Consider the following 23,939-nt stretch of genomic DNA (forward strand, 5'->3'; position numbering starts at 1 on the left):
CCGGGCTGGAAGGTGCCAGGGGGAGCTGGAGGTGTGGAGCAGGGTGAGCAGCTCCCCCAGGCTGACATACCAAACCCTGTTTTTCCTTTCCTAGTCCGAGTTAAGGCGTGCCAGTAAAAACTCAGCAGCAGCCAAGACACATTGGCCCTTAAAGAGGTAAGAGAGCAGCGCTCTGGCCATCAGTGCATCCCTGCCAGGAGGAGCTGGGATCCACAGGGATCCAGGGCTCATCAAGCATGGAAAAGGCTCTGCTGGGGTGCTGAGTGTCCCCCGTGCCAGCCTGGTGCTGGAGCACTGCCCTCAGCCAGCTCGTGGCTCCCTACCAGCTCGGGCACTGGTGCTGGAGGCTGCAGAGCCGGGATGCAGCTCCCAGCTGTGGGAAGCAGGTGCTGGGATGGTTCCTGCCCCTGGGAACTCCTTATTTATTGCCCGACCTTTGGCAAAGGGATGAGCCCAGGGGTGCTGCAGGACACAGGGCAGCCCTTGCCCTGCTCAGCCTGCAGCTCCTCCATCCTCCAGCTCCTCCCTCGGTGCTCTCCGGGCTCACCCCCCTGGGCAGCCCCGCGGTGCTGATCACGCTCTGGGCGAGTCCCCAGGCCACAGGGGAGCTGAGGGCAGGCCCAGCTCAGCCCCACACCTGGACAGAGGTGTGGTGGAACCCGTGGGGTCGGAGGCTGCCCCAGCCTGGCTTTGCTGCCCTCGGCTCAGAGGAAGAACTCGTCTGACCGCTCGCGATCCGAGCGTCCGTGCCGGCCGTCCCGGCGCCCTCGCCACTCCTCCCGCAGCCTTTTGGCAGGGCCAGCCTATAAGTGTCCCCTGACAAGAGCAGGAGAGGCCAAAGGACCCGGCCAGACGTGCAGGAAGGGACCAGCAGGCACCTGGCCCAGGTGTGCAGTGGCAGCGGGGCAGGTCTGGCTGCAGGCTGGTGACTGCTCCTCCCGGGGGAACCCCTCCTCGGCTCAGCAGGGTAAGAGGAACATCCCAAACCTGCTCTGGGCAGCCCTGGGGGCTCCTTGGGGACCAGCTGCGGCCACTGCTGAGCCAGGGACTGCCCAGGTGGCCTTGGCTGCCCCTCACCTCCTGTCCTGCTCTCAAAGTGTGCCTGAGCTGAGGCAAGGAGGACACGGGAAGGAACTGCATTAATTCACACACCCGACCAACCTCCCTGCCTGGACTTCATCCTGCCCCTTCTGCCAGGGGCAGCCCCAGGGGATGCTCCAGGGAGCCCTTCCAGGGATCCCACAGTGCTGCCACACCTCAGTCAGGCGTTTCTGGAGAAGAAAATGGCTTTTTGTATTCCTTGGTGACACGTTGCCAGTCTCTGCTCCTGACAAGGAGCAGGGGAGAGGCACTTCCCTGGCTCAGGAGGAGACCCAAGTGCTCTGCACAGGGCTCAAGCTCTTGCTGTGGCAAAGGAGGAAAATGCCAGCACTGCTGGGGCTGTTCATGTGCCACCACTCTCTGCTGGCTCGTGAGGGACACGTTTGTGGCAGCAGCTCCTCATTGGGACCAGTCCTGCCACCCTGGGCCCCCCAGGCTGTAACCCCCAGCTCTGCTCCTTCCCCCTGCCTGCTCCAGCTGTTTTCACCTCCTCTCTAATGCCCCCGTTTCCCACCAGTCAGAAAACCAGCAGGAAATCCAGCAGCCCAGCTGGCTCCCCATCACCACAAGGGATCCTGGACGGGGGCAGAGGCCAGGGACAGGAGCCTGCCCCACAGCTCTGGCAGCAGCACCTCAGCACCCTGAGCTCCTCAGAGACCTGTCCCACCTGCCTGGGCTGTGCCTGGCCACCCACCCATCCTCCCACAGGTGTATGCAGCAGGACAGAGGAGTGCCCGGGAAGCCATGGAGCCCAGCAGCGTGCCCCCAGCCTCTGTGACCCCCTCGTGGGACGTGTTCCCCCAGCAGACCCTGGAGCCCGTGGACATCGCTGTGCTCGTGCTCTATTTCCTCTTCGTGCTCGCCGTGGGGCTCTGGGTGAGCAGAGTTTTGCCTCCAAAACTCCCCGTGTGCCCTGGTGTGCTGGAAAACGGGGCTGCCCTGGCGGCAGTGGGGCTGCAGTGGGGCTGCCCTGGCGGCAGTGGGGCTGCCCTGGCTGCAGTGGGGCTGCCCTGGCTGCAGTGGGGCTGCCCTGGCTGCTCTGGCTGCTTTCCACTGGACTCCACAACTGGAGGGGGGAGTTTGCAGGTCCCTGTCCTCTCCCCAGCCTGGGAAGTGCCCTCACTGTCCCTGGGGAGTGCCCAGGCCTGGCTTAGCCAAGGTTTTGAGAAGCCTGGTGAGGAAGAGGCTGTCTGAGAACAAGCTGTTGCTAACAAGGATGTTTGTTCATCCAGGAAGGAACTGCTGTCCTATAAATCACCTGTGCTTGTCCACAGGGGTCCGGACAGCAGATTCCTTAAATTATTGCCATTGTCTGTGTATAACTGGGCAGAAGGACATCCTTTGGCACGGCTTTTGCAGCAGCCTGGCTGTCGGGAGGCAGAGGGGAACGGCTGCTCCCTTTGGGTGTGGTGCACAGCTCAGAGCACTGCACGGATCGTTGCAGGGGGAAGGGGAGCCCACCAGTCACATGTGCAATGCCCAGCATTCCCCCTGAGCGCTCCTGACACCCAGCATTCCACAGTTCTTGCCCAAAACCACTTGCCTTCCTTTCTGACCTGGAGGGATGGAGGTTCCTCCTTACCCCAAGCATTCCATCGGGGCGCCCAGGTGATGGAAAACCGCCTGGGGCTCGGGGCACTCCCTCAGCCCCAGCATCTCCAGCAGCCAGTGTCCCTCAGGAAAGCCTTCTGTGGCAGCTGGGGCAGCTCGGGGGCTCTGCAGGGCAGCCCTGGCACAGCCCTGAGCCCGTGCCCCGTGTGTGCCCGCAGTCCATGTGGAAGACGCAGCGCAGCACCGTCAAGGGCTATTTCCTCGCCGGGGGACAGATGGTCTGGTGGCCTGTGAGTACCCCTGTCCCCCTGCCCACGGGCCTGTGCTGCACCAGCACTCCTGCTGGGGCACTGCCCGCTTCTCCAAACAGGAATAAACAGCCAAAAGTTACTCCTGTGCTTTGCCAGCTTCATGCCAGCCCAATGCCTCACAAAACCCGGCTGCTTCTGGGGATTTCCAGAATTCCCTGGGGGTCCCCAGCATGGACACAGCTCTGTGCTGTCTGGGCTGTCTCATCTGGGCCAGGCTGGTCCCTCAGCAGGTGCTGATGCCAGAACCTGACATTTCTAGCTGTTCCCCCCCCACCTTCTCTGCTCACCCACAAGAACTGGATGCTTTGGAAGCAGGATGGTCCTGAGCACAGATGGGCAGTGAATGGTGGAAGAGGCTGGAGAGAGGTGCCAAGGCCACTGAACCTGTAGGGCAAAGAAGAAGGTGGCAGAGGCTGACAAGGATTCCGTGTCCTCTGCAGCAGGAGCAGGGACAGTTCCCTGTGCCCCCTGTGCCAGAGCTGATTTCTCCCTTTCCCCAGGTGGGTGCATCCCTCTTTGCCAGCAACGTGGGCAGCGGGCACTTCATCGGCCTGGCAGGCTCGGGAGCTGCCTCGGGCATTGCAGCCACAGCCTACGAGTGGAACGTGAGTGGGCCCAGGGGGCTGGAGCCCTGCCTGCCCTGCCCTGCCTGCCCTGCCCTCCCTGCGGGCTCAGCCCCGCTCCCGCCGCGGGGCTGGCAGTCCCCAGCTGCGGGGACACCGCCCCAGCCCAGCCCGGAGCCCGCTCTGAGCCTTCCCTTCCCTCCCTGGCAGGGGATGTTCTGTGTGCTGGTGCTGGCCTGGCTCTTCCTGCCCATCTACATCGCCTCGGGGGTAGGTGGGGCTGCCTGTCCATGGATGGGTGGATGGGTGGGTGGGCTCCCTCCGCTGCTCTCCTGGCCCGGCTGGGGTGGCAGAGCTGCTGGCAGGGGGCTCAGGCTGCCCCCAGCCCCTGGCAATGGGCAGAGTCCCCGAGGACAGGGATGGGCACTCAGGGCTGATGGAGAGCCCTGTGCAGCCTGCAGAGAGCCAAACCCCAGCCCAGGGCAGCCCCCGGGGCCCTCCTGCTCCTGTCCCACTGCAAACACCCCCTGGCCGCTCTGGGGGTGCCCCTGGCAGCTCTGGGGGTGCCCCAGGGACTGTCCCCCCTTCCCTCACCCCGTGTCCCTCCACAGGTTACCACCATGCCAGAGTATTTGCAGAGACGTTTTGGAGGCAAGAGGATTCAGATATTCCTGGCCATTCTCTACTTGTTCATCTACATCTTCACCAAAATATCTGTAAGTAGAAAAAAACAAAAAGGAAAAGGGAAATGGATTGGATTGAATTCACTCTGGAAATGTGTGCTGAGCAGTGAGGCTGAGAAATGCAAGGAGTGGCTGTGCCTGGATGAGCAGAGAAGGGTCTGTGATCACAACACCCCAGGAGGAGAGATTCTGGTTTTTTTGAGGAAAAAAAACAAAAAGGAGTGGCTTCTCTTTTTTTGCTCAGCTAGCCCCTGAATGCTTGTTCCAGCAGGAGGGAAAGCTCGTGTCAGTGTCCTGAGCAATAGTCCATGGAAAGGTGGGGCTGACAGGGTGGATGTGGTGGTGGTTAGATTTTGCACCCCTGGCAGCTCCCCCAGTTTCTCTCCTTTGCACATTTATTGCCTGTGCAGACAGCAGGTGCTGTTATGGCAGGATGGAGGAGCTGGGACAGGGCTGGAAGAGAATCTTCATTCCTTTATTGCACCTGTTTGAATAAATAACTGCACGAAGCCTTGCACAACAGCCGGGTGGCTGTTCATTAACTGCCAGCCAGGGCACGGACCCGTGACACAGACAGATCCCTGCTGGGGCTTTTCCTGTCCCAGAGGGGAGCACGGTGTCTGAGCCTGCCTCTGAACCTCCCAAAACTCCTGACAAAGGCTTGGAGTGCCAGGACACAGGGAATGGCTTCCCAGTGCCAGAGGGCAGGGCTGGATGGGACATTGGGAATTGGGAATTCTTCCTGGGAGAGATGTGAGGCACAGGGTGCCAGAGCAGCTGGGGCTGCCCCTGGATCCCTGGCAGTGCCCCAGGCCAGGCTGGGAGCACCTGGGGCAGGGGGAGGTGTCCCTGCCATGGCAGGGGTGGCACTGGGGGGGGCTGTGGGGCCCCCTCCACCCAAAGCACTCCAGGGCTGTGTGGGATGGGTGTGAGTGCTGGGGTTCAGGTGGCACCCAGGGGGAAGGCTCAGCTTCTCCACCAGGTGAAATTGAAGGAGTCCATTTCCACCTGCAGGAATGCCTGACAGAGCAGCTCCTGTGCTCGGGCTGTTTTACAGCTGCCTGCCCTCCCCCTGCCCGTCCTGCAGCTCTCCTGGCCCACTGTCACCATGCTGCAGAGCTGGTTGGGCAGGGCTGGGCCCAGCCCTGGGGACATTCTGCTGCTGGTCCCCCTGTCCCCACGGCAGCAGGGACAGTTCCCGGGGCAGCCGGGGAGGGGGGATGGCAGGGCAGATTCCCCAGGCCCTGCCCAGCCCAGCTCCCCCACCCTGGGCTGGGAAGGAGAGAAGCTCACCCCAACCTCTGTGCCAGAGCTGGGCACGTCCCCTCTCGTGGCAGCCCTGCCACCCCCTGCTGTCACCCTGGGAGCAGCAGCAGTGACAAAAGGCTGAGGAGGGGTCCTGGTGCTGCTGGGGGGGAGCTGGGATGGGGGGGCCGTGAACAATCCAGGCTGGGACCAGGAAAGGGGGGGTGGATGTGCACACTGGGAGGGGCTGGTGCTGCTGTCCTGCAGTGTGTGACTGTCACTGTGCTGTCCCTGCAGTGTGTGACAGGGACAGTGCTGTCCCCGCACTGTGTGACAGTGACTGTGCTGTCCCTGCAGTGTGTGACTGTCACTGTGCTGTCCCTGCAGTGTGTGACAGGGACAGTGCTGTCCCCGCACTGTGTGACAGTGACTGTGCTGTCCCTGCAGTGTGTGACTGTCACTCTGCTGTCCCTGCAGTGTGTGACTGTCACTCTGCTGTCCCTGCAGTGTGTGACTGTGACTGTGCTGTCCCTGCAGTGTGTGACTGTCACTGTGCTGTCCCTGCAGTGTGTGACAGTGACTCTGCTGTCCCTGCAGTGTGTGACTGTGACTGTGCTGTCCCTGCAGTGTGTGACTGTGACTGTGCTGTCCCTGCAGTGTGTGACTGTCACTCTGCTGTCCCTGCAGTGTGTGACTGTCACTCTGCTGTCCCCGCAGTGTGTGACTGTGACTGTGCTGTCCCTGCAGTGTGTGACTGTGACTGTGCTGTCCCCGCAGTGTGTGACTGTCACTCTGCTGTCCCCGCAGTGTGTGACTGTCACTCTGCTGTCCCTGCAGTGTGTGTCTGTCACTCTGCTGTCCCCGCAGTGTGTGTCTGTCACTCTGCTGTCCCTGCAGTGTGTGACTGTCACTCTGCTGTCCCTGCAGTGTGTGTCTGTCACTCTGCTGTCCCCACAGTGTGTGACTGTCACTCTGCTGTCCCTGCAGTGTGTCACTCTGCTGTCCCCGCAGTGTGTGACTGTGACTGTGCTGTCCCCACAGTGTGTGACTGTCACTGTGCTGTCCCTGCAGTGTGTCACTCTGCTGTCCCTGCAGTGTGTGTCTGTCACTCTGCTGTCCCCGCAGTGTGTGACTGTCACTGTGCTGTCCCCGCAGTGTGTCACTCTGCTGTCCCTGCACTGTGTGTCTGTCACTGTGCTGTCCCCGCAGTGTGTGTCTGTCACTCTGCTGTCCCTGCAGTGTGTGACTGTCACTCTGCTGTCCCTGCACTGTGTCACGGTGCTGTCCCCACAGTGTGTGACAGTGACTCTGCTGTCCCCACAGTGTGTGACTGTCACTCTGCTGTCCCTGCAGTGTGTCACGGTGCTGTCCCCACAGTGTGTGTCTGTCACTCTGCTGTCCCTGCAGTGTGTGTCTGTCACTCTGCTGTCCCCGCAGTGTGTGACAGTGACTCTGCTGTCCCCACAGTGTGTGTCTGTCACTCTGCTGTCCCCGCAGGTGGACATGTACGCCGGGGCCCTGTTCATCCAGCAGGCCCTGCACTGGGACCTGTACATCGCCGTGGCCGGGCTGCTGGCCATCACTGCCGTGTACACCGTGTCTGGTGGGTGCTGGGGACACCCCTGACCTGCCCCTGTCCTTCCCCTGCCCCTGCCCTGCCCCTGCCCTGTCCTTCCCCTGCCCCTGCCCTGCCCCTGCCCTGTCCTTCCCCTGCCCCTGCCCTGCCCAGCCAGCTGAGACACTCACGAGTCCCAGGCCAGGCTGGACACTGGGCTGGGAGCACCCTGGGACAGTGGAGGTGTCCCTGCCATGGCAGGGGTGGCACTGGGTGGGCTCTGAGGTCCCTTCCCACCCAGCCACTCCAGGACTCCATGATCCATGCCATGCACTGTGTCCAGCCTGGATTTGCCACGAGTGTGGATATCGGGGTGGGAAGGCAATAGAAAATTCACCTTTTTAGAAAATGTTGCCAGGTGAGGGTACCTGAAGCCTCCTCAGAGGCTGCCCCAGGTGGGTGCAGGTCTGCTGTGCCTCGAGGAGAAGCTCTGCAGGGCATTCCCAGGGCTCACTTCCCCTGTTTTCCTGGAGGTGTGAGGATTTGCAGCACAGTGAGCTGTGTAATGCAGAAAGGCTCCAGGCTTGGATGCCCTTCCAGGGCTTAGGAGTGGCCAGATGGAAAACAGCCCCACAGACAAATAAAGGTTATTCCTTTCCCAGTGCTCACCCCCAGTGATGTAAAACCACAGCCCCTTTTTTCCCTCCTCCTTTTTCAGCCTGGGCTTTGTTCTAGAGCTTTTCCCTGTGTTTCCCATAGAACTACTCCTGCTTTTGGCTTCTAGTGACAGAATGGTGACTCAGATGACTCAAATCCCCAGGAATTCCAAAGTGCCACTGGCCAAGGCTGCCCCAGCGTGGACAGAACCCCCAGCCAGGCTGGGGGCTCAGCTTGTGCTGCTGGGCAGGAGCTGGTGCAGGGTGTGAAGTGCTGTGGCAGGGCGAGCCCAGCTCACCCCAGGCTGTGTCCCTGTGCCCTGCAGGTGGCCTGGCAGCTGTGATCTACACGGATGCCCTGCAGACCCTCATCATGCTCATCGGGGCCGTGTCCCTCATGGTCTTCAGTGAGTGTTTTCCTGGGCCTTTGTCACTTGCTCTGGGACAGAAGCCTCACCCAGTTGAATATTAGGGAGAAATCCTTCCCCGGGAGGGTGGGCAGGCCCTGGCACAGGTGCCCAGAGCAGCTGGGGCTGCCCCTGGATCCCTGGCAGTGCCCCAGGCCAGGCTGGACGGGGCTGGGAGCAGCCTGGGACAGTGGGAGGCGTCCCTGCCATGGCAGGGGTGGCACTGGGTGGGCTGTGGGGTCCCTCCCAACCCAAACCATGGCAGGGTTCTGTGATTCCACAGGAGGGGCAGCACCTGCTCCAGCCAGCAGTGAGAGCCTGCCCTTCCCCAGCCCCGTGTCAGCTGCTGGTTTTCAGGGAATCCCTGTGGGGCATCTCCCACAGTGACCCAGAGCCTGGAATCAGAGTCCTGACCTGGGGGGATGCAGTAACAGCTTCTCATGACCCATTCCAGGTTTTATTGAAGTTGGTGGCCTCGAAGGTTTACAGACCAAATACTTTGGTGCCATCCCCAGCGTCCGGCCAGAGAACAGCAGCTGTGGCCTGCCCAGGGAAGATGCTTTCCACATCTTCAGAGCCCCTGTCAACTCCGACCTGCCCTGGCCAGGAGTCCTGGTGGGAATGACCATCCCCTCCCTGTGGTACTGGTGCACAGACCAGGTGGGTCACTGCCTGCTCCTGGGCCTGGGTGGATCCCAGTGCAAACCTGGAGTGATTTTTCTCAGGGGGATCACCAGAATAATCCTATTTCACCATCAGCAAAATCAGACCTAATCAAATCAGTCCTAAAGAAGGAAATCTTGGTATGCACAACTAAACATTAGTAATCATCTCCATGGAAAAAGGGGTAAGAACGTGCTTGTGTGTTAATCCCAGTCTATAAAGAAGTCTTTTGTTTGTTTGTTTGCTTTTTAACTCGATCCTTTCCTTCCTTGTGAGCCACCTGTGAATTTCTTCTCTCTCCTTTCCCGGGTCTGGCCCCCATCCCTCCCAGTGACCCCACCAGAGCCCTAAAACACCTCCTGCTGCTCCAGTTGTGCTTTCTTGCTCTTTTTTTTAACTCTGCCCATCTCAGCTCTGTCCTGCTCCTTGGCCAGGCTTCTCCACAGGGCCAGGGAAGTGCCCAGAGCAGGAAGAATGGAAAATCCTGGCCATGGGTAGGTGAGGGTCAGGCCCTGCAGCACAGAGTCCTCCCAGGCTGGGCTGGAATGGCACAGAGCAGAGCCTGTGTTTCTGAAAGGAGCCAGGATCCAAAGCAGGGCTCCAGAGGCACAGCCAAGCTCTGTGATCACCCTCTGAGACTTGCAGAGTTCACTGGAGATCAAAGTCAGGATGGCTCCATCCCAGCCAGCTCCTGCTGCTGGCAGCCAACCAAGCCCCTTCCTTCATTCCTAGGTCATTGTTCAGAGGTCCCTGGCTGCCAAAAACCTCTCCCACGCCAAAGGAGGCTCCTTGATGACCTCCTACTTGAAGATTTTGCCCCTCTTTATGATGGTAATGCCAGGCATGATCAGCCGGGTTCTCTTCCCAGGTAAGTGCTGAGGGAGAGATCTCTCCCCTGCCTCTGGCCCTGCCACCTGCCCTGAGCTGGAGAAGCCTTTCCCCCCTCAGCTGAGAGCTCCCAATGCAGCAAACGCCCAGCACGTGAGGAAATGTCCCTCCAGTGAGGAGCTGGAGGGTGCAGATCCTGCCAGGCAGCCCCAGCCCTCCCTGAGCTGAGCTAGCCCAGTGGCCCTGGCTGGGAGCCCCCCAGGCCCTCCAGTGCTTCCCTCAGAAAGCAATTCACAGCCTTCAGCAGAGCAGCCTGCTCAGAGACACTGGGGCACTGCTGCCTCTCACTCCCCACGGCTTCTTCCAGATCTGGTGGCTTGTGCAGACCCAGAAATTTGCCAGAAAGTCTGCGGGAACCCCTCTGGCTGCTCTGATATTGCTTATCCCAAGCTGGTGCTGGAGCTGCTGCCCGTAGGTAAGAGCCTGGTGATGGTTGTGGCGTGGTGGGGCTGGCAGGTGGCAGCCACAGGCACCTGGCAGAGAAGCTCAGAGAGGCAAAGAGCCCGGAACTGTCATTTAGTGGGGTTTGTGTGGGGTGAACCCACACTGTCATTTTGAATTGGAGCTAAAACCAGTTTAAAAGCCTGTTCTAGCCCACAGAAGGGGCCACCCTGCAGTGGAGCCTCCGAGGGTTCCTCAGGGTGGCTCTGCCTCTCCTTGCTGCCAGGGCTCAGGGGCCTGATGATGTCGGTGATGATTGCAGCCCTCATGTCCTCCCTGACCTCCATCTTCAACAGCTCCAGCACCATCTTCACCATGGACCTCTGGAAGCACCTCCGGCCTCGCTGCTCCGAGTGGGAGCTGATGGTCGTGGGCAGGTGGGGACAGCTGGGGTGGGCTCAGAGCCTGCTGCCAGGCACAGCTGGGCACAGCTGGGCACAGCTGCTGAGGGGCCACCACCCTGCCCAGCTCGGGCAGCACTGCAGGAGGCTTTAGGGACACCTGGGGCACCCTGAGCAGCAGGAGAAGCAGGGCCTTGTGGTGTTGTCAGGTCCCCGGGACGAGGTGAGAGAGGAGAATTTGACTCCATGCTCTCAGAAGGCTGATTTATTATTTTATGATATATTACATTAGAAGAAATGCTATACTAAAACTATTCCAAAGAAAGAGAAGGGATACATCAGAAGGCTGAACAAGAATGACAGTGGAAGCTCCTGACTGACCCCCAGAGTCAGACCCAGCTGATGGTGATTGGTCATTAATCAAAAACAATCACATGGAGCCAATCAGGTGATTGGTCATTAATCAAAAACAATCACATGGAGCCAATCAGGTGATTGGTCATTAATCAAAAACAATCACATGGAGCCAATCAGGTGATTGGTCATTAATCAAAAACAATCACATGGAACCAATCAGGTGATTGGTCATTAATAAAAAACAATCACATGGAGCCAATCAGGTGATTGGTCATTAATCAAAAACAATCACATGGAACCAATCAAAGATGCACCTGTTGGTAAATGGGTTAGGGTTAGGGTTAGACCACATTCCCAAGCAATCAGATAATTATTGTTTTCCTTCTTTTCTGCGGCCTCTCAGCTTCCCAGGAGAACATCCTGGGCAAAGAGGATTTTTCAGACAATACCAAGGTGGCAGGGCCTGAGCTGACAGGAAGGGCCCCTGTGTCTCACGCAGGGTCTTTGTGCTGCTGCTGACCGTGGTGTCCATCCTGTGGATCCCCCTGGTGCAGGCTGGCCAGGGTGGGCAGCTCTTCATCTACATCCAGTCCATCAGCTCCTACCTGCAGCCGCCCGTGGCCGTGGTCTTCATCCTGGGCTGCTTCTGGAAGAGAGCCAACGAGAAGGTACCGGCCCTGCCGGCCCGGGAGCGGCCCTGCAGCCCTGCTGGATGCTGCTCCAGCGCTGAATTCCCTCCCTTCCCTCCCCAGGGAGCCTTCTGGGGGCTGCTGCTGGGGCTGCTGCTGGGCGGGGTGCGCCTGGTGCTGGATTTCATCTACCCCGAGCCGCGCTGCGGGCAGCCCGACGGCCGGCCCGGCGTGCTCAAGCACATGCACTACCTCTACTTCTCCATGGTGCTGGGGGCCACCACCAGCCTCACCGTGCTCCTGGTCAGCCTGGCCAGCGAGCCCCCGGCCCCCCAGATGGTGCGTGTGCCCCCCTGCGCTCCCCCAGCCCCAAACCCTTCCCGGGCCCCTCGCTCACCCCCGGGGGGATGGCTGCAGGTGTGAGCCCTGCTCGTTCCTGCTGTAAGGGCACACCTGGGGCAGCGAGCCCTCCTCTGCTGCAGCCCCTTGGCTGCTCTTTCTGCTCTGGGGCCCACAGATCCCACCCTGCACACTGCTCCACAGTAGATTCCACCAGGAGCCGTTAAGTTTGAGCGTGTGTGTTTCATCCAAGACAAATTAGCCTTTTTCCCTCTATTTTCCAAGAAATTCCAGCTTCTGGGGCATCTTTACCAACTCTCTTACTAACTTAGCAAGGACACACTTTTACTGACAGAAAGAGAAGCCCAGTGCAGGGAGCACCTCTCCTCTGGAGCAGGTTTGTGCCATTTGGCTGTTTTCAGATGTCCTGGTGCTGAGGCTGCAGGAAGGCCCTGAGAGCAGAAAGGAGGGGCAGGGGGCTGCAGAGCTCACACAGCAGCTCGTCCTCTTGCTTCAGGACAGGACTGAACCCATAAATGCCCAGCGAGGGCGGTGCCTGCAGGTCTCTGATCAGTGCAGAGCTCACCTGCCCTCCCTGTAACAGCTTCTCCTCATCTCCAGCCTGAATCTTTCCAGCTCTACGTGGCCCTCATCCCTCTCTATCCACACTGCCATTGAGAACACCCCTCTACAACGACTCCTTTAGATATTTGAAGGAAAAAAACCTTATTTCCCACCTGTTGCCTTTTCTCTCAGCACCCCACTTCAAGCCAGCCCTCCCTGGCCACAATTTCTGCTCTTTTTGCCCCTGCCTGCCCTGCTGTCCGTCGGTGCCCAGGGACAGTCCTGCACAGAGCTGTCCCCTCGGCACAGAGCTCTCAGACCCATTTTTGGGGGTGGGGGCCAGGCAGCTCTGCCCAGAGGACAGAACCCCGGCGCTGCCCGGGGCAGAGGGGGATTCTGGCCGCTCTGAGCCCCGGGCCAGCGCTCCTGACCTGCGCCCTTGCTGCCAGCAGATCAGCCGGCTCACCTGGTTCACCCGCGGGGATGCCCCGGCCGGGCAGGAGCCGGCAGCCGGGCCCGGCCCCGCCAAGGAGCCGCTGCAGCTGGAGCTGAGCCCCGTGCCCGAGAGCGGCTCCGAGGGCAGCAAAGGTCAGTGCCCCCCGCCCCTGGCGCTCCTAACAGCCTGCGGGACAGGGAACTTTTAACTCCTTCCTCTGGAGCGCTGGAGCTTCAGGGTGTGCTGAAGGAATCACAGATTTAAAGGACAGAGAATGTGCTGGGCAGGGAGGGACCCCCAGGATCGCCCAGCCCAGCCCTGGCCCTGCACAGACCCCCCAAATCCCACCCTGGGCATCCCTGGTGGCCAAACCCTCCTGCAGCTCTGGCAGCCTCGGGGCCGTGCCCAGTCCCTGGGGAGCCTGGGCAGTGCCAGCACCCTCTGGGGAAGAAGCTTTCCCTGAAATCCATCCCAAACTCCCCTGGCCCAGCTCCAGCCCTGCCCTGGGTGCTGTCCCTGTCCCAGAGCTGGGAGCTGCCCCTCGGGAGGAGCTGCAGAGCACAGTGAGCTCTGACCTCCATCTCCTCTTCTCCAGGGGCAAAAAGGCTTCACCTGACATTTTACCTCAGCAGGAGTTCAGTTTGTTTTCCAGCTCTGGATGGCATTACAAGAGCTTGAAACCAAGGAGCTGGGTGGGATACAGAGCCATGGCCACTATCCCGTGGCTGGTGCTGTGCCACCTGCTGCCAGCACTGGCTGGAAAAGGGGAGGGTGGAGGAAAACACAATAATGTTGGTGAAATTCCCTCTCTGTTTTCCAGCGGTGTGCTCAGGTCAGCTCCAGCAGCAGGGAGAGCCCAGAGCCCTGGGCTGAGCTCTTGGCAGGGCAGTGAAGGAGGATGTGCATGTTTTAAAGCTGTGCCTGTCAGGACTGGGCCCAGCCACGTGCAGAGCTGCCTGTGTGTTCTGCAGCCAGGATTGCCATCCCTGCTTTTGCAGGCTCAGCCCTGTTTATGCACTGCTCTGCTGCTGTCCCTTTGATCAGGGACAAGCTGCTGGGAGTTAATGAGTTATGGTGCAGCTCCCCTGCTGCTGGCAAGTCTCACACTTGTGGGGTTGCTTCCCCAGCTTTAACGACGTGTCCCAAGGCTCTGGGGAGTCCAGGTTCCAGGTGTGGCAGGGATGGACGAGAGCAGCACTTACCTGGGGGCACCAAGCAGCTACAGCTCGGGTTTAGGTTGGGGTTACCGTTCCCACAGCTGCTGGAAGAGCAGAACCCGAGCTCAGAGCTGCAGGGAGGATGGAAGTGGTGCTGCAGAGTGCTCAGTGAGACCAGGGCTGTGTGCACCAACCCTGCACAGCAGCACGGGGCACTCCCAGCTCATCCTCACCTCCCGTGGCAGGTGCAGCCGAGGCCAAGGGCAGCTCCAAGCTGCTGAGCACCTTGCTGTGGCTCTGCGGGATGGAGCGCAGGCAGGAGGGGGCTGAGAGCCTGCCCAGAGCTGAGCCCCTGCCCGCGGTGTCCCTGGAGGAGGAGCCCCTGGTGAAGCACGTCCTGAACATCAACCTGCTGCTGTGTGTGTGTGCCGGGGTCTTCCTCTGGGCCTACTTCGCATAGCCAGGGGCAGGCCAGGCACACACCACCCTCTAATCCTAACTGGTGTAAATATTAATGATTAGCAGAGGGTTAATGTAATTCTTAATGCTTTCTAAATTTTATTTCTTTATTTAAGACACTTTAAAGACATAATGTTTTCCTTGTTTCTAATGGGGGCCTGGCTGTGCCCGGGGCCGAGCGCTTGGCACTGGCACCGTCAGACCCCACCTGGCACCAACCAGCTGAGGAAGGTTGGTTTGGTTATTTTAAATATTTAATTTTGCTCTTTGGCCTTAGAGCACTGCCTGGAATTCAGGAAGCCTGGAATCTCTTCCTATTTATGCCTCTATAACCAGTTTGGGTCCCCTCTGGTTCAGCCCCTCTGGCCTTGGGGGACAGCAGTGACACCCTGAGTGCCCAGAGCAGAGCCAGGGGCTGTTCTCTGGGCTCTGGTGTGCCTCTGGCTCAGCTGTGCCTGTTCAGCTCCTTCCCTGTGTGCAGTGAGTGCTGATGGACCTGTCTGCCTGAGTGACCACCACTGACACTCCAATGGCAACACCAGCACCAGCGTGGACACTGCCCCTCAACTGGGGCCACCTGAAGGACCTAAACCAGCCAGACCCACCAGGTGTGCCAGGACAGGGGTGCCCAGGGCCAGCCCCTCATGGCCTGGGCACACACAGCCCTTCTGGGAGTGCCTCAGTGGAGAGCCCTGGGCTGGGCACCATCCCTGGCCCTGGGCACCATCCCTGGCCCTGGGCACCATCCCTGGGCTGGGCACCATCCCTGGCCCTGGGCACCATCCCTGGCCCTGGGCACCATCCCTGGCCCTGGGCCTCGTGCAGCTGCAGAGAAACATTAAAGAGTGAGATCTGGTCCCTGCCTGCCTGGAGTCTGTGGGATGGGGGGGCTGCCAAGACCTCTGGGCCCCCTCTGGCTCCTCCTGGAGCCCCTCAGCTGCCCTGACCCCCTGCTCCCCTGCCCAGCCTGCTGGGGCTTCCCAGAGTTGATGAAATCCTGCAGGGTCGTAGCAAAGCTCACCCCAGAGCTGGCAGCACTCCGTGTGCAGGCAGTGACAGTGACAACAGGCAGGAGCACCTGAAACCTGCAGCAGCCCACAGTCAGGAGATGCCCCTGTTAAACCACACAAAGGGAATTGGCACTGGGGGATCCCTCCTGAGCCTGTGAAACGCTGCTGGAAACCCTGGGGGAGAGAGGCACTGCAGTTTGGGGGATAAACATCAGAATCAGGCACAGGACTGGAGTCTGTGGCTCTTCAAACTGAAGTTAGAGTTGCAAAGATTTGTTATGGGGCTGGTGTGGTGACAGAGGAAGGTCTCAGTGCTCCCACTGAAGTCCTTAAGGGAAAGCCAAGCTGGGCAGGCAGTGACTCCAAGCTACACAGTGCAGGGGGTCACTGTGACCTTCGGGACCAGTGGAAGCAACAAAACTAGAATAAAGATGCCTTAAGTTGACAAAAAACAATCTTTAATTTTATAAATGTTCACTCAACTTCTGAATCCAAACAGCTGTTTCAAAGTTCTTTCAAAATTCAACCGTTTTCAACAAAAGCACAAACCCCATTTCCACGGTTTCCTCGTGAAACAGTTGCCAGTTGCACATGAACAAAGCAGGTTAATACAAATAACTATGAAATCAGGGTAAGTACTGCTCCTAAGTAGCAATGAAATGATTAAAGAGACAGAAGTTCCTCCTACAGCACAACAGTCCTTCAAGGCACTGGATGCATCCACAGTTCCACAGGTGACTGAGAACCAGCAGTCACCACCAGCACTGGGGCAGGGTTTGGTTCATGGCTTGAGGGGAATCTGCAGCAAATCCGAGAGGGAATGTCCCTTGGGAGAGGGAATGTCCCTTGGGAGAGGAAATGTCCCTTGGGAGGCAGCTCCTGGGAGGGGCTATAACTACAAAGAACCTCTAACCGTGCCGTGAGAAGGGTTATTTCCGTAATACAGACATGCACTTTAAATAACTAACGTTCTGCTTCTTATTCTTTTGGAATTTCTGCTCATACCACCTGTATCAGCACTGACCACGCTTCCTAGGCGAGTTCCTGCAGGAATTCATTCCTTCCATCCAAGAGTTTGAAAACCATTGTCCAGACCCAGATCATTAAACTTCTTCTGAGGGCGAAACCCGGCCAAAGGCTGGGCTCCATTTTCTGAGAGCTCTGCTCCAAGCGGGGCCAGCCTGGAGCTCAGCGTGGCCCCAGGCCCCAGAGCCAGCTGTGCACAGCTGTGGCACGCTGCCAGAAGAAGCCTTTCCCTGTCAGGTCTGCGGGTTTCCCCCCGGAGGAGCTGGAAGGCGGCGTCACAGCGCGGTGCTCTCCGTGTCATTGTCAATGTCCAGCAGCAGGTGGGTGTGCAGCTCTCTGCCCAGCTCTGCAGGAGGCTCTGGAGGAGGGTTGGGAAGTGGCTCTGGAATACTGGAATTAGAGTCTGCACAAAAAGGGAACAGCAAGTTTAGCAGCCGGGCCGGGGCCAGCTCACTGAGGCGGGGGGTCCCGGGCATCTCCTTGGACAGAGAAGGGAAAGCAGAGATCAGCGAGGGCTCTGGGAACAGAGCTGGCCCCTGTGGGCACACAGGGCTGAGCCAACCGAGCAGCTCAGGCTGCTCCTCCCACACACCCTGGGCCAGGCCCGGGCACAGGAACAGAAACCCACTTCTTCCTGAAGGAGGGAGGACACCCAGCCTGATTTAGGATCAGATTCCCCAATGCCCCTGGAGAGCTACTCTGGACTTTCACATCAAAACACTCAGCAAAATAATCTGGCACCCAAATCATCCACCAGGGAACACCACCTGTGACTCTGAGAAGCAACAGGAACAAGGATGGTGTCAGAAGTTATTTACACCAAGGGCAGATTAAACCTCTCCTGTGTGAACAGGGCATGCCATGGTCTTTGCCTCTTCTGAGGAGGAGGATTTTGTTCAAGCCAAGGTGTCCTAAAAGGACCACAAAATGCTGCATCTCTGGTGACTGACTGCCCTGGCAGCTAGAATTATCAGACCAGAAAAATCCCCAGCAGCTGAAAAAAGGGAAGCTGAAAACCTTATCAGGATTTTGCAAAGCTGATTTACAATGTGCCATGACATCCCTTACTGCAGTCCAGCAGCTGCTCCGCATAGAAAGTAATTTAGATCACTTAGATCAACAAAAAATCCAAATAAATGCCTTGTTTTCAAGCACAGGAGGTGCAGACAGGCATCCTAGAGAGACTGGGACTCATAACTCTGCATGAAATCCTGAGGTTAACCCAGAAGTTACTGACAAAAAGATCAAGTTGAAGGTTTCTGAGCTAAATGACCTGGGAGAGGGGGAAGCAGCCCCTGAGTGCAGCCTGCCCTGCTCCTGACCCCCCCCAGCCCCCCAGGATCTGGGATCTGTGTCCTGGGATCCTGCACAGAGCAGCTGCAACCCCATCCTGCTCTGGCCTGGCACTGAGCAGGAGCTTCAGCCACAGAACCCCAGAATGGTTTGGGCTGGAAGGGACCTTAAATCCCATCCCACCCCACCCTGGGCAGGGGCAGGGACACTCCCAGCAGCCTGAGCCCCTGGAGCAGCCACTCTGGGGGGCTGTGACACGGGGAGGGGACACAGGGGCAGGGCAGTGACACCGGGCACAGCAGGAGCCTGGGCAGGGAACACAGCAGCTCTGGGTTTGTGCAGAGACAGCACAAGGGGACAGTGGCCAGGAGACAGCAGCAGCTCACGTTCTGCTCTCCAAGGCTTAGTGGGTTAATGGAGCAGCAGCAGCCCCTCTCTGGCCATGCCGGGGACACACACAGCAGGCACGGGGCGGGTTAGTAGTTAGCACACACATCATTAGCAATTAGCAACAGGGTCGGCCAATCAGGGGCCTGTTCCTTACCATTGCACTTGCCAATACAGTTCCTACTGAATGCTGGTCAAACATCTGGATTATTTAATAAAACCTTTGATTAGAATATTCTAGGGCTTCTTACTCGAACACCATAAATAGAATTTGAGGTATTACTAAAGCCCAGTACATGGACAAGGGAGTCAACAGCATCCTGAGGACAGCTCAGAATTCCTGTTCAGGGATCATTATGAGCTTTGCTGGCACCTTAATTTTGTCCCCTCATTCCACTTGTTAAGGTTCAAATGAAAACCAGCAGCTGCACGTTGTGAATTAGTGAGCCTGTAAGTGCTTGTATGTGCAGGTGTGAATATTAGAGCAGACACTCTTATGTGACAGGTGCTGGTGTTAATTCAGATTATTAATCCTGTAAAACCACATTGATCTGGAAAAGGTGGATGCTTTGGCACGGAGTGGACTGCTGGAGGTGAGCCTGAGTGTCACTCCAGCCCTGCCCAAGGGGATTTTAGCTAAACAGGCTGGATCTTCTAGGTGCCTTCACCAGTTCTGGAGAGAATCCTCCCTGAGCAGCTTTCCTTTCCCAGTCTCCCTGCGTGGCAGCTCCCATGCTGTGTTTACAGCACACACCTGGGCCAATCTGCTCTGCTTTGCAGTCCCCCTGGCAGGTGCTTGCCATGCCCAATTCTAATGAAGCAGCCCCAGCTGGATGTTAATTACAAGATAAGGATTTCTCCCATTACACTGGGGTAAAACAAACCCTCCCTATCTGCTATCATTGAAGCAACTTCCTCAGAACCAGGAAAACCCTAAAATGAAAATAAATATGGTCAAACTGTGAAACACTTGGAAATTTAGATGAAGTCTTTCCTTGAAGTTTGACTCATTAGCACAGCTGCTGCTGTTAACTTCATTGTGAAGTGCTGTCAGGATTCAGAGCCCAGCCCCACTTCTGAATTCAGCTTGGGAATAAATTATCCCCATATTTTAAATACACTGACAAAAGTACAATCAGAAGTCAGTTATTTTAAGAATCACAGCTACTTTTTAGTTGCTTAAGCAGTTTATTTACTGCAGGTTTCTTCATGGAGCCCCATAATGGGCAGGGACACCTCAAACTATCCCAGGCTGCTCCAAGCCCCACCCAACCTGGCCTTGGCCACTTCCAGGGATCCAGGGCAGCCTCCAGGCCACCTCTTTCTCCAATTAACAGGAGCCCCAAGCCTGAGTGACTTCCAGCCTGACCTCTCAGTGAACACTGAGTTCAGTGTCCTGTCCTGCTGTACCTCAGGCAGGCAGTTCTGAGTCCCCAGCTGCTGGGCAGCTGTGCCACAGCTCAGGGGGTTTAGCATGGGTTTAGTCACATCAGCCTGGGTTTTGCCAAAAAACCCCAAATGGTTAAAAATAACTGCAAAGCTAAAGTGAGAGCTACATTAAAAGGTAGCCACAAAGCACCAACTGTAGGAAAATTAATATTTGTCTGCAGTGAGGAGAACAAACCTGCTGGAAACAGGTCACCCATCACCCCTGACCCGGGGCTGGCTCTGGGGGCCTGGTGTGAAGTGGGAGTTCTTTCCAGGGACTGAAGGAATGCCTGAATGTTCACAGCCCTATCAGAGCTGGGCAGCAGAGCCTGGGCAGGCAGAATGCTATGGAGGGACGAGGGACAGAGCTGGCAGAGCACATTTCCTACAGAGGGGTGAGGCCACAGGGCTGGCAGAGCACAGTTCCAAGCACATGTCTGAACTCAAGCTACAAACAGGAGCAGGTGAGCTGCAGGATGTGTGAGTACAAACCTTATTCGCAGTAACCATCCCCACCTGTGAAGGCATTGGGGTAGAGCTGTTAGGCAACAGAATTGATACTCTGCATTCCAACACATTAGTCTAATTCTAGAGAAGCTGCAGTGCCATGGGAAAGTTCCAACCATTATTAATTATAAGTAGATTTAAAAGCATTAGTCTCCCACATTCAGTATCTGTCCCTTCAGAATTTCCCAGAATGAGCAGTGACTCAGCAGGAAAACATTCCAAAGTCTGCTGGTTTTGAATGGCCTCAGCAACTGCACTTTAAAAAAATAAACTTTACTAAAGTAACATTATCCCAACCAAATTGGTAACTACAAGCTTCATGAAGCTTCTGTGAGAAGACAAAAGCTTCTCTTTACTTCATGGTTGTCTTAAAACAAGGACTGCACTTAAAATGTGAGGCTCTATAAATATTGACCAAAGAAATACAGTGTAATGCAGGTGATTCTTCAGCTTCTGAATGTCCAACTTAAATGCACATCAGAAGGCTCTGTTCTCACAAGGTAAAACATCCTCTGCATGTTTTGCCTACTAGAACACGTGTCAGTGACCACTCGTGCCCTTTTCTTATCTCAGTATGTGCTGAAATCCACCATCCTTGGCTACATCTTCTCCCTCCTCTAAATATTTGCTTTTTGGCAACAGATGTACAAGCAGAATTGACTGCCAAGATGCTGAGCTGGAGCTGCTGTCACAGTGTTAAGCTTCCAAACAGGAAAAAAAAAAAAACCAACAAAAGTTCATCTCCACTTGCCCCCAAACACTTCTGCCTGAGGAAGGCCAGCCTCGTGTGCAGAGCAGCTGGGTGGGCACTCACTGGAAATGAGCTGTGAGTATTTTAACTGAGATTTGTGTTCCCAGCTCCATCACTGCTGTGGAGTGGCAGTCACTGGAAATGAGCTGTATTTTAACTGAGATTTGTGTTCCCAGCTCCATCACTGCTGTGGAGTAGCAGGCACTGGAGATGAGCTGTATTTTAACTGAGGTTTGTCCTTCCCAGCTCCCCCCAGCTCCATCACTGCTGTGGAGTGGCAGGCACTGGAAATGAGCTGTATTTTAACTGAGGTTTGTGTTCCCAGCTCCATCACTGCTGTGGAGTGGCACTCACTGGAGATGAGCTGTATTTTAACTGAGGTTTGTGCTTCCCCCCAGCTCCATCACTGCTGTGGAGTGGCAGGCACTGGAAATGAGCTGTATTTTAACTGAGGTTTGTGTTCCCAGCTCCATCACTGCTGTGGAGTGGCAGGCACTGGAAATGAGCTGTATTTTAACTGAGGTTTGTCCTTCCCAGCTCCCCCCAGCTCCATCACTGCTGTGGAGTGGCAGGCACTGGAGATGAGCTGTATTTTAACTGAGATTTGTGTTCCCAGCTCCATCACTGCTGTGGAGTGGCAGGCACTGGAAATGAGCTGTATTTTAACTGAGGTTTGTGTTCCCAGCTCCATCACTGCTGTGGAGGGGCAGTCACTGGAAATGAGCTGTATTTTAACTGAGGTTTGTGTTCCCAGCTCCATCACTGCAGTGGAGTGGCAGGCACTGGAGATGAGCTGTATTTTAACTGAGGTTTGTGTTCCCAGCTCCCCCCAGCTCCATCACTGCTGTGGAGTGGCAGGCACTGGAGATGAGCTGTATTTTAACTGAGGTTTGTGTTCCCAGCTCCATCACTGCTGTGGAGCGGCAGTCACTGGAGATGAGCTGTATTTTAACTGAGGTTTGTGCTTCCCAGCTCCATCACTGCTGTGGAGTGGCAGGCACTGGAGATGAGCTGTATTTTAACTGAGGTTTGTGTTCCCAGCTCCTGCACTCCCCCAGCACCCGGTGCCCTGCACTCCCCGGGACCCAGCACCAGGGGATGCCCTCACTCACTCCCTCCCTCCCTCCCTCGCTCCCTCCCTCGCTCCCTCCCTCCCTCGCTCACCTGTGACGATTTTCGAGCCCGTCGGCGGGGCGTTCGCAGTCCCGTCGGCAGGCGGCTGCGAGGCAGGGTGCGGCGGGGGGGGCACGCTGGGTCTGTTCCTGGGCTTGGGCACGGGCCGGGGCCGGGGCAAGGTGCCCCCCTGGGGGCCGCAGGGAGCCGGGCAGGGCTCGGGGGGCGCGGCGGGGGCACCGCCCGGGTGCTTGCCCAGCGGGGGCGTGTCGGGAGGGGTGGGGGTCTGCGGCAGGGGCACCGAGGAGGAGGAGCAGGGCTGCGGCTGCTGCTGCTGCTGCTGCTGCTGCTGCTGCGGCTGCGGCTGCTCCGGGCCCTGCTCGCCAGGAGATGCTTGGCTGCTGCTGCCCTTGGGCTGCAGGGGAGGAGTTGCCTGCGCCGGGGGCTGCGGGGGTGGGTGGCTGGGAGCCTGGAGCGGGGACAGGCTGCTGGAGTATCTGCGAGGTGCGGAAAGCTGGCCGGGGGAGGAGGTCTGGGCTGCTCCCGAGTTTGCGTGTTGAGCAGGAGGAGAAGAGCTTCTGGCCGGGGGTTTTGGAGAGACGGAAGGTGGCTGAGCAGCTGGGGAAGAGCTTTGGCTGCCTGGCTGCCCCGGGGGAGGGTTGGCTGGCTTGGGGGGGGCTGGTGCAGGCTTCTTCACAGCTGTGGAGAGAAGAGGGGAGATGTCAGCATCAGGGACAGGCAGTGACAGGTCATGGGGAATGGCTTCCCACTGCCAGAGGGCAGGGATGGATGGGATATTGGGAATTAGGAATTGCTGTGCCCTGGCACAGGTGCCCAGAGCAGCTGGGGCTGCCCCTGGATCCCTGGCAGTGTCCCAGACCAGGCTGGACAGGGCTGGGAGCAGCCTGGGACAGTGGAAGGTGTCCCTGCCATGGCAGAGGACAGGACAAGGTGAGTTTTAAGGTCCCTCCCAACCCAAAGCATTCTGGAATTCTTCGTTTCCAAACCAAGCTCCCAAAGAAAATAATTAGCAGCACAAAAACCCCCCAGCTATGTTATCAAATGAAGTGGAGCATTATCAAGTACAAGCATTTACTGATCAATAGCTTTTGACAGTTTGTCAAACAGCACTGGTGACACTGTCACCATTCAGAGAGTCCAAAAGTCACAGCTGCTTTACAGCCAGGTCTGGGGACAAGCCAACAGATTAAACTGCTGTCTGCAGAAGGGCAGAGATGCTGATAAAGTTATTTCTGCAGCATTTCTGCAGTACCTCAAGGCTTGGAACACAGTGGCTGGGAAAGCAACGAGCACACACCTCTCCTCAGGGCGTGGGGACTGGGACCAGCAGCGTTCTGGGGCTGGCTGACAGAGAGCTGGGAGCTGCTGGGCGCTGCGGGGCCCGGGGCTGGGCCTGCCTGGCCGTTCCTCACCGGGGGAGGAGTGGCTGCACTCGTGCTCTCCTTGGACTTGGAGGTGCTGCAAACGACAGAGCCCACGTTAGAGATGGCTGTGACCCTGCTGCCTTGCCCGGCTCAGCTGCAGCTGCTCCCTTACAAACCGTGCTGTGGACAGACAGAGGAAAGGGTTTTCATGGAAAGCATTGCCAAGCCCTGGCGCAGGTGCCCAGGGAGGGGTGGAGTCACAGTCCCTGAAGTGTTCCAAACACGTGGATGTGGCACTTGGTGGCTCAGTGGTGAATGCCGTGGCAGTGCTGGCTGAGGGTGATGATGGAGGATGAGCCAGCTGAGGTGGGTCGGGGCAGGGTCCCCTCCTGTGGCCGTGCACCTGCAGGCTTCTCTCACTGCTTTGTATTTAGAGTCACCTGCAGCAACTGAGCCCCCAAAAGGACTCACTTTATTCACTTCCACTGGCACTTTGCAATCCCTGTTTCTCCAGGTGCTGCTAACAAACTGTGAGCACTTGCACAGAGCCTGTGCAGATTTTAAATGCAACTTTCAGACACGACCCCCGAGGTTTATTTTCAGCTGTCTCTGCCACAAAAGCCATCTGTGGAGGAAATACTGGTGTGCAGGGGGTTTCCAAACGAGCTGGTTTTGTAAATATGTCACCTGAGA

The 23,939-nt window shown here is 57.5% G+C and overlaps 2 protein-coding genes across 11 annotated transcripts in view; one reads left to right on the forward strand and one right to left on the reverse strand.

Moving 5' to 3' along the window:
* The first annotated feature begins 849 nt into the window (after positions 1-849).
* SLC5A11 (solute carrier family 5 member 11) lies at positions 850-16,016 on the forward strand. The gene is made up of 16 exons (XM_059862143.1): positions 850-967; positions 1,810-1,977; positions 2,871-2,942; positions 3,464-3,568; positions 3,737-3,796; positions 4,138-4,242; positions 6,952-7,057; positions 7,992-8,072; positions 8,527-8,732; positions 9,468-9,603; positions 9,931-10,038; positions 10,291-10,441; positions 11,262-11,430; positions 11,515-11,730; positions 12,747-12,882; positions 14,133-16,016. The coding sequence occupies exons 2-16, from the start codon at positions 1,846-1,848 to the stop codon at positions 14,345-14,347; spliced, it is 1,998 nt and encodes a 665-aa protein (XP_059718126.1). The 5' UTR covers positions 850-967; positions 1,810-1,845; the 3' UTR covers positions 14,348-16,016.
* Positions 15,793-23,939, reverse strand: part of ARHGAP17 (Rho GTPase activating protein 17) — a 45,005-nt gene continuing 36,858 nt past the window's right edge. For 3 of the 10 annotated variants that reach the window (XM_059862141.1, XM_059862133.1, XM_059862142.1), the window contains 3 exons: positions 23,180-23,340; positions 21,913-22,560; positions 15,793-16,785 (listed from right to left, as the gene is read on the reverse strand). In XM_059862141.1, coding sequence (XP_059718124.1) covers positions 16,658-16,785; positions 21,913-22,560; positions 23,180-23,340 — 937 coding nt within the window. In that variant the 3' untranslated portion in view covers positions 15,793-16,657. Of the gene's footprint in view, positions 16,862-18,219; positions 18,265-19,982; positions 20,007-21,912; positions 22,561-23,179; positions 23,341-23,939 lie in introns of all 10 variants that reach the window. The other 7 variants (XM_059862136.1, XM_059862137.1, XM_059862139.1 and 4 more) reach the window with 7 other exon arrangements.

This window comes from Haemorhous mexicanus, chromosome 17 (assembly GCF_027477595.1).
Source record: "Haemorhous mexicanus isolate bHaeMex1 chromosome 17, bHaeMex1.pri, whole genome shotgun sequence".
In the NCBI taxonomy this organism is placed as follows: domain Eukaryota; kingdom Metazoa; phylum Chordata; class Aves; order Passeriformes; family Fringillidae; genus Haemorhous; species Haemorhous mexicanus.

Excerpts from the sequence above, each read along its gene's own strand:
- SLC5A11 (XM_059862143.1), top strand. The coding sequence starts at position 1,846 with ATGGAGCCCAGCAGCGTGCCCCCAGCCTCTGTGACCCCCTCGTGGGAC. Across the intron at positions 3,569-3,736 it reads CCACAGCCTACGAGTGGAAC|GGGATGTTCTGTGTGCTGGT; the intron begins GTGAGTGGGCCC and ends CCTCCCTGGCAG. Across the intron at positions 8,073-8,526 it reads CGTGTCCCTCATGGTCTTCA|GTTTTATTGAAGTTGGTGGC; the intron begins GTGAGTGTTTTC and ends GACCCATTCCAG.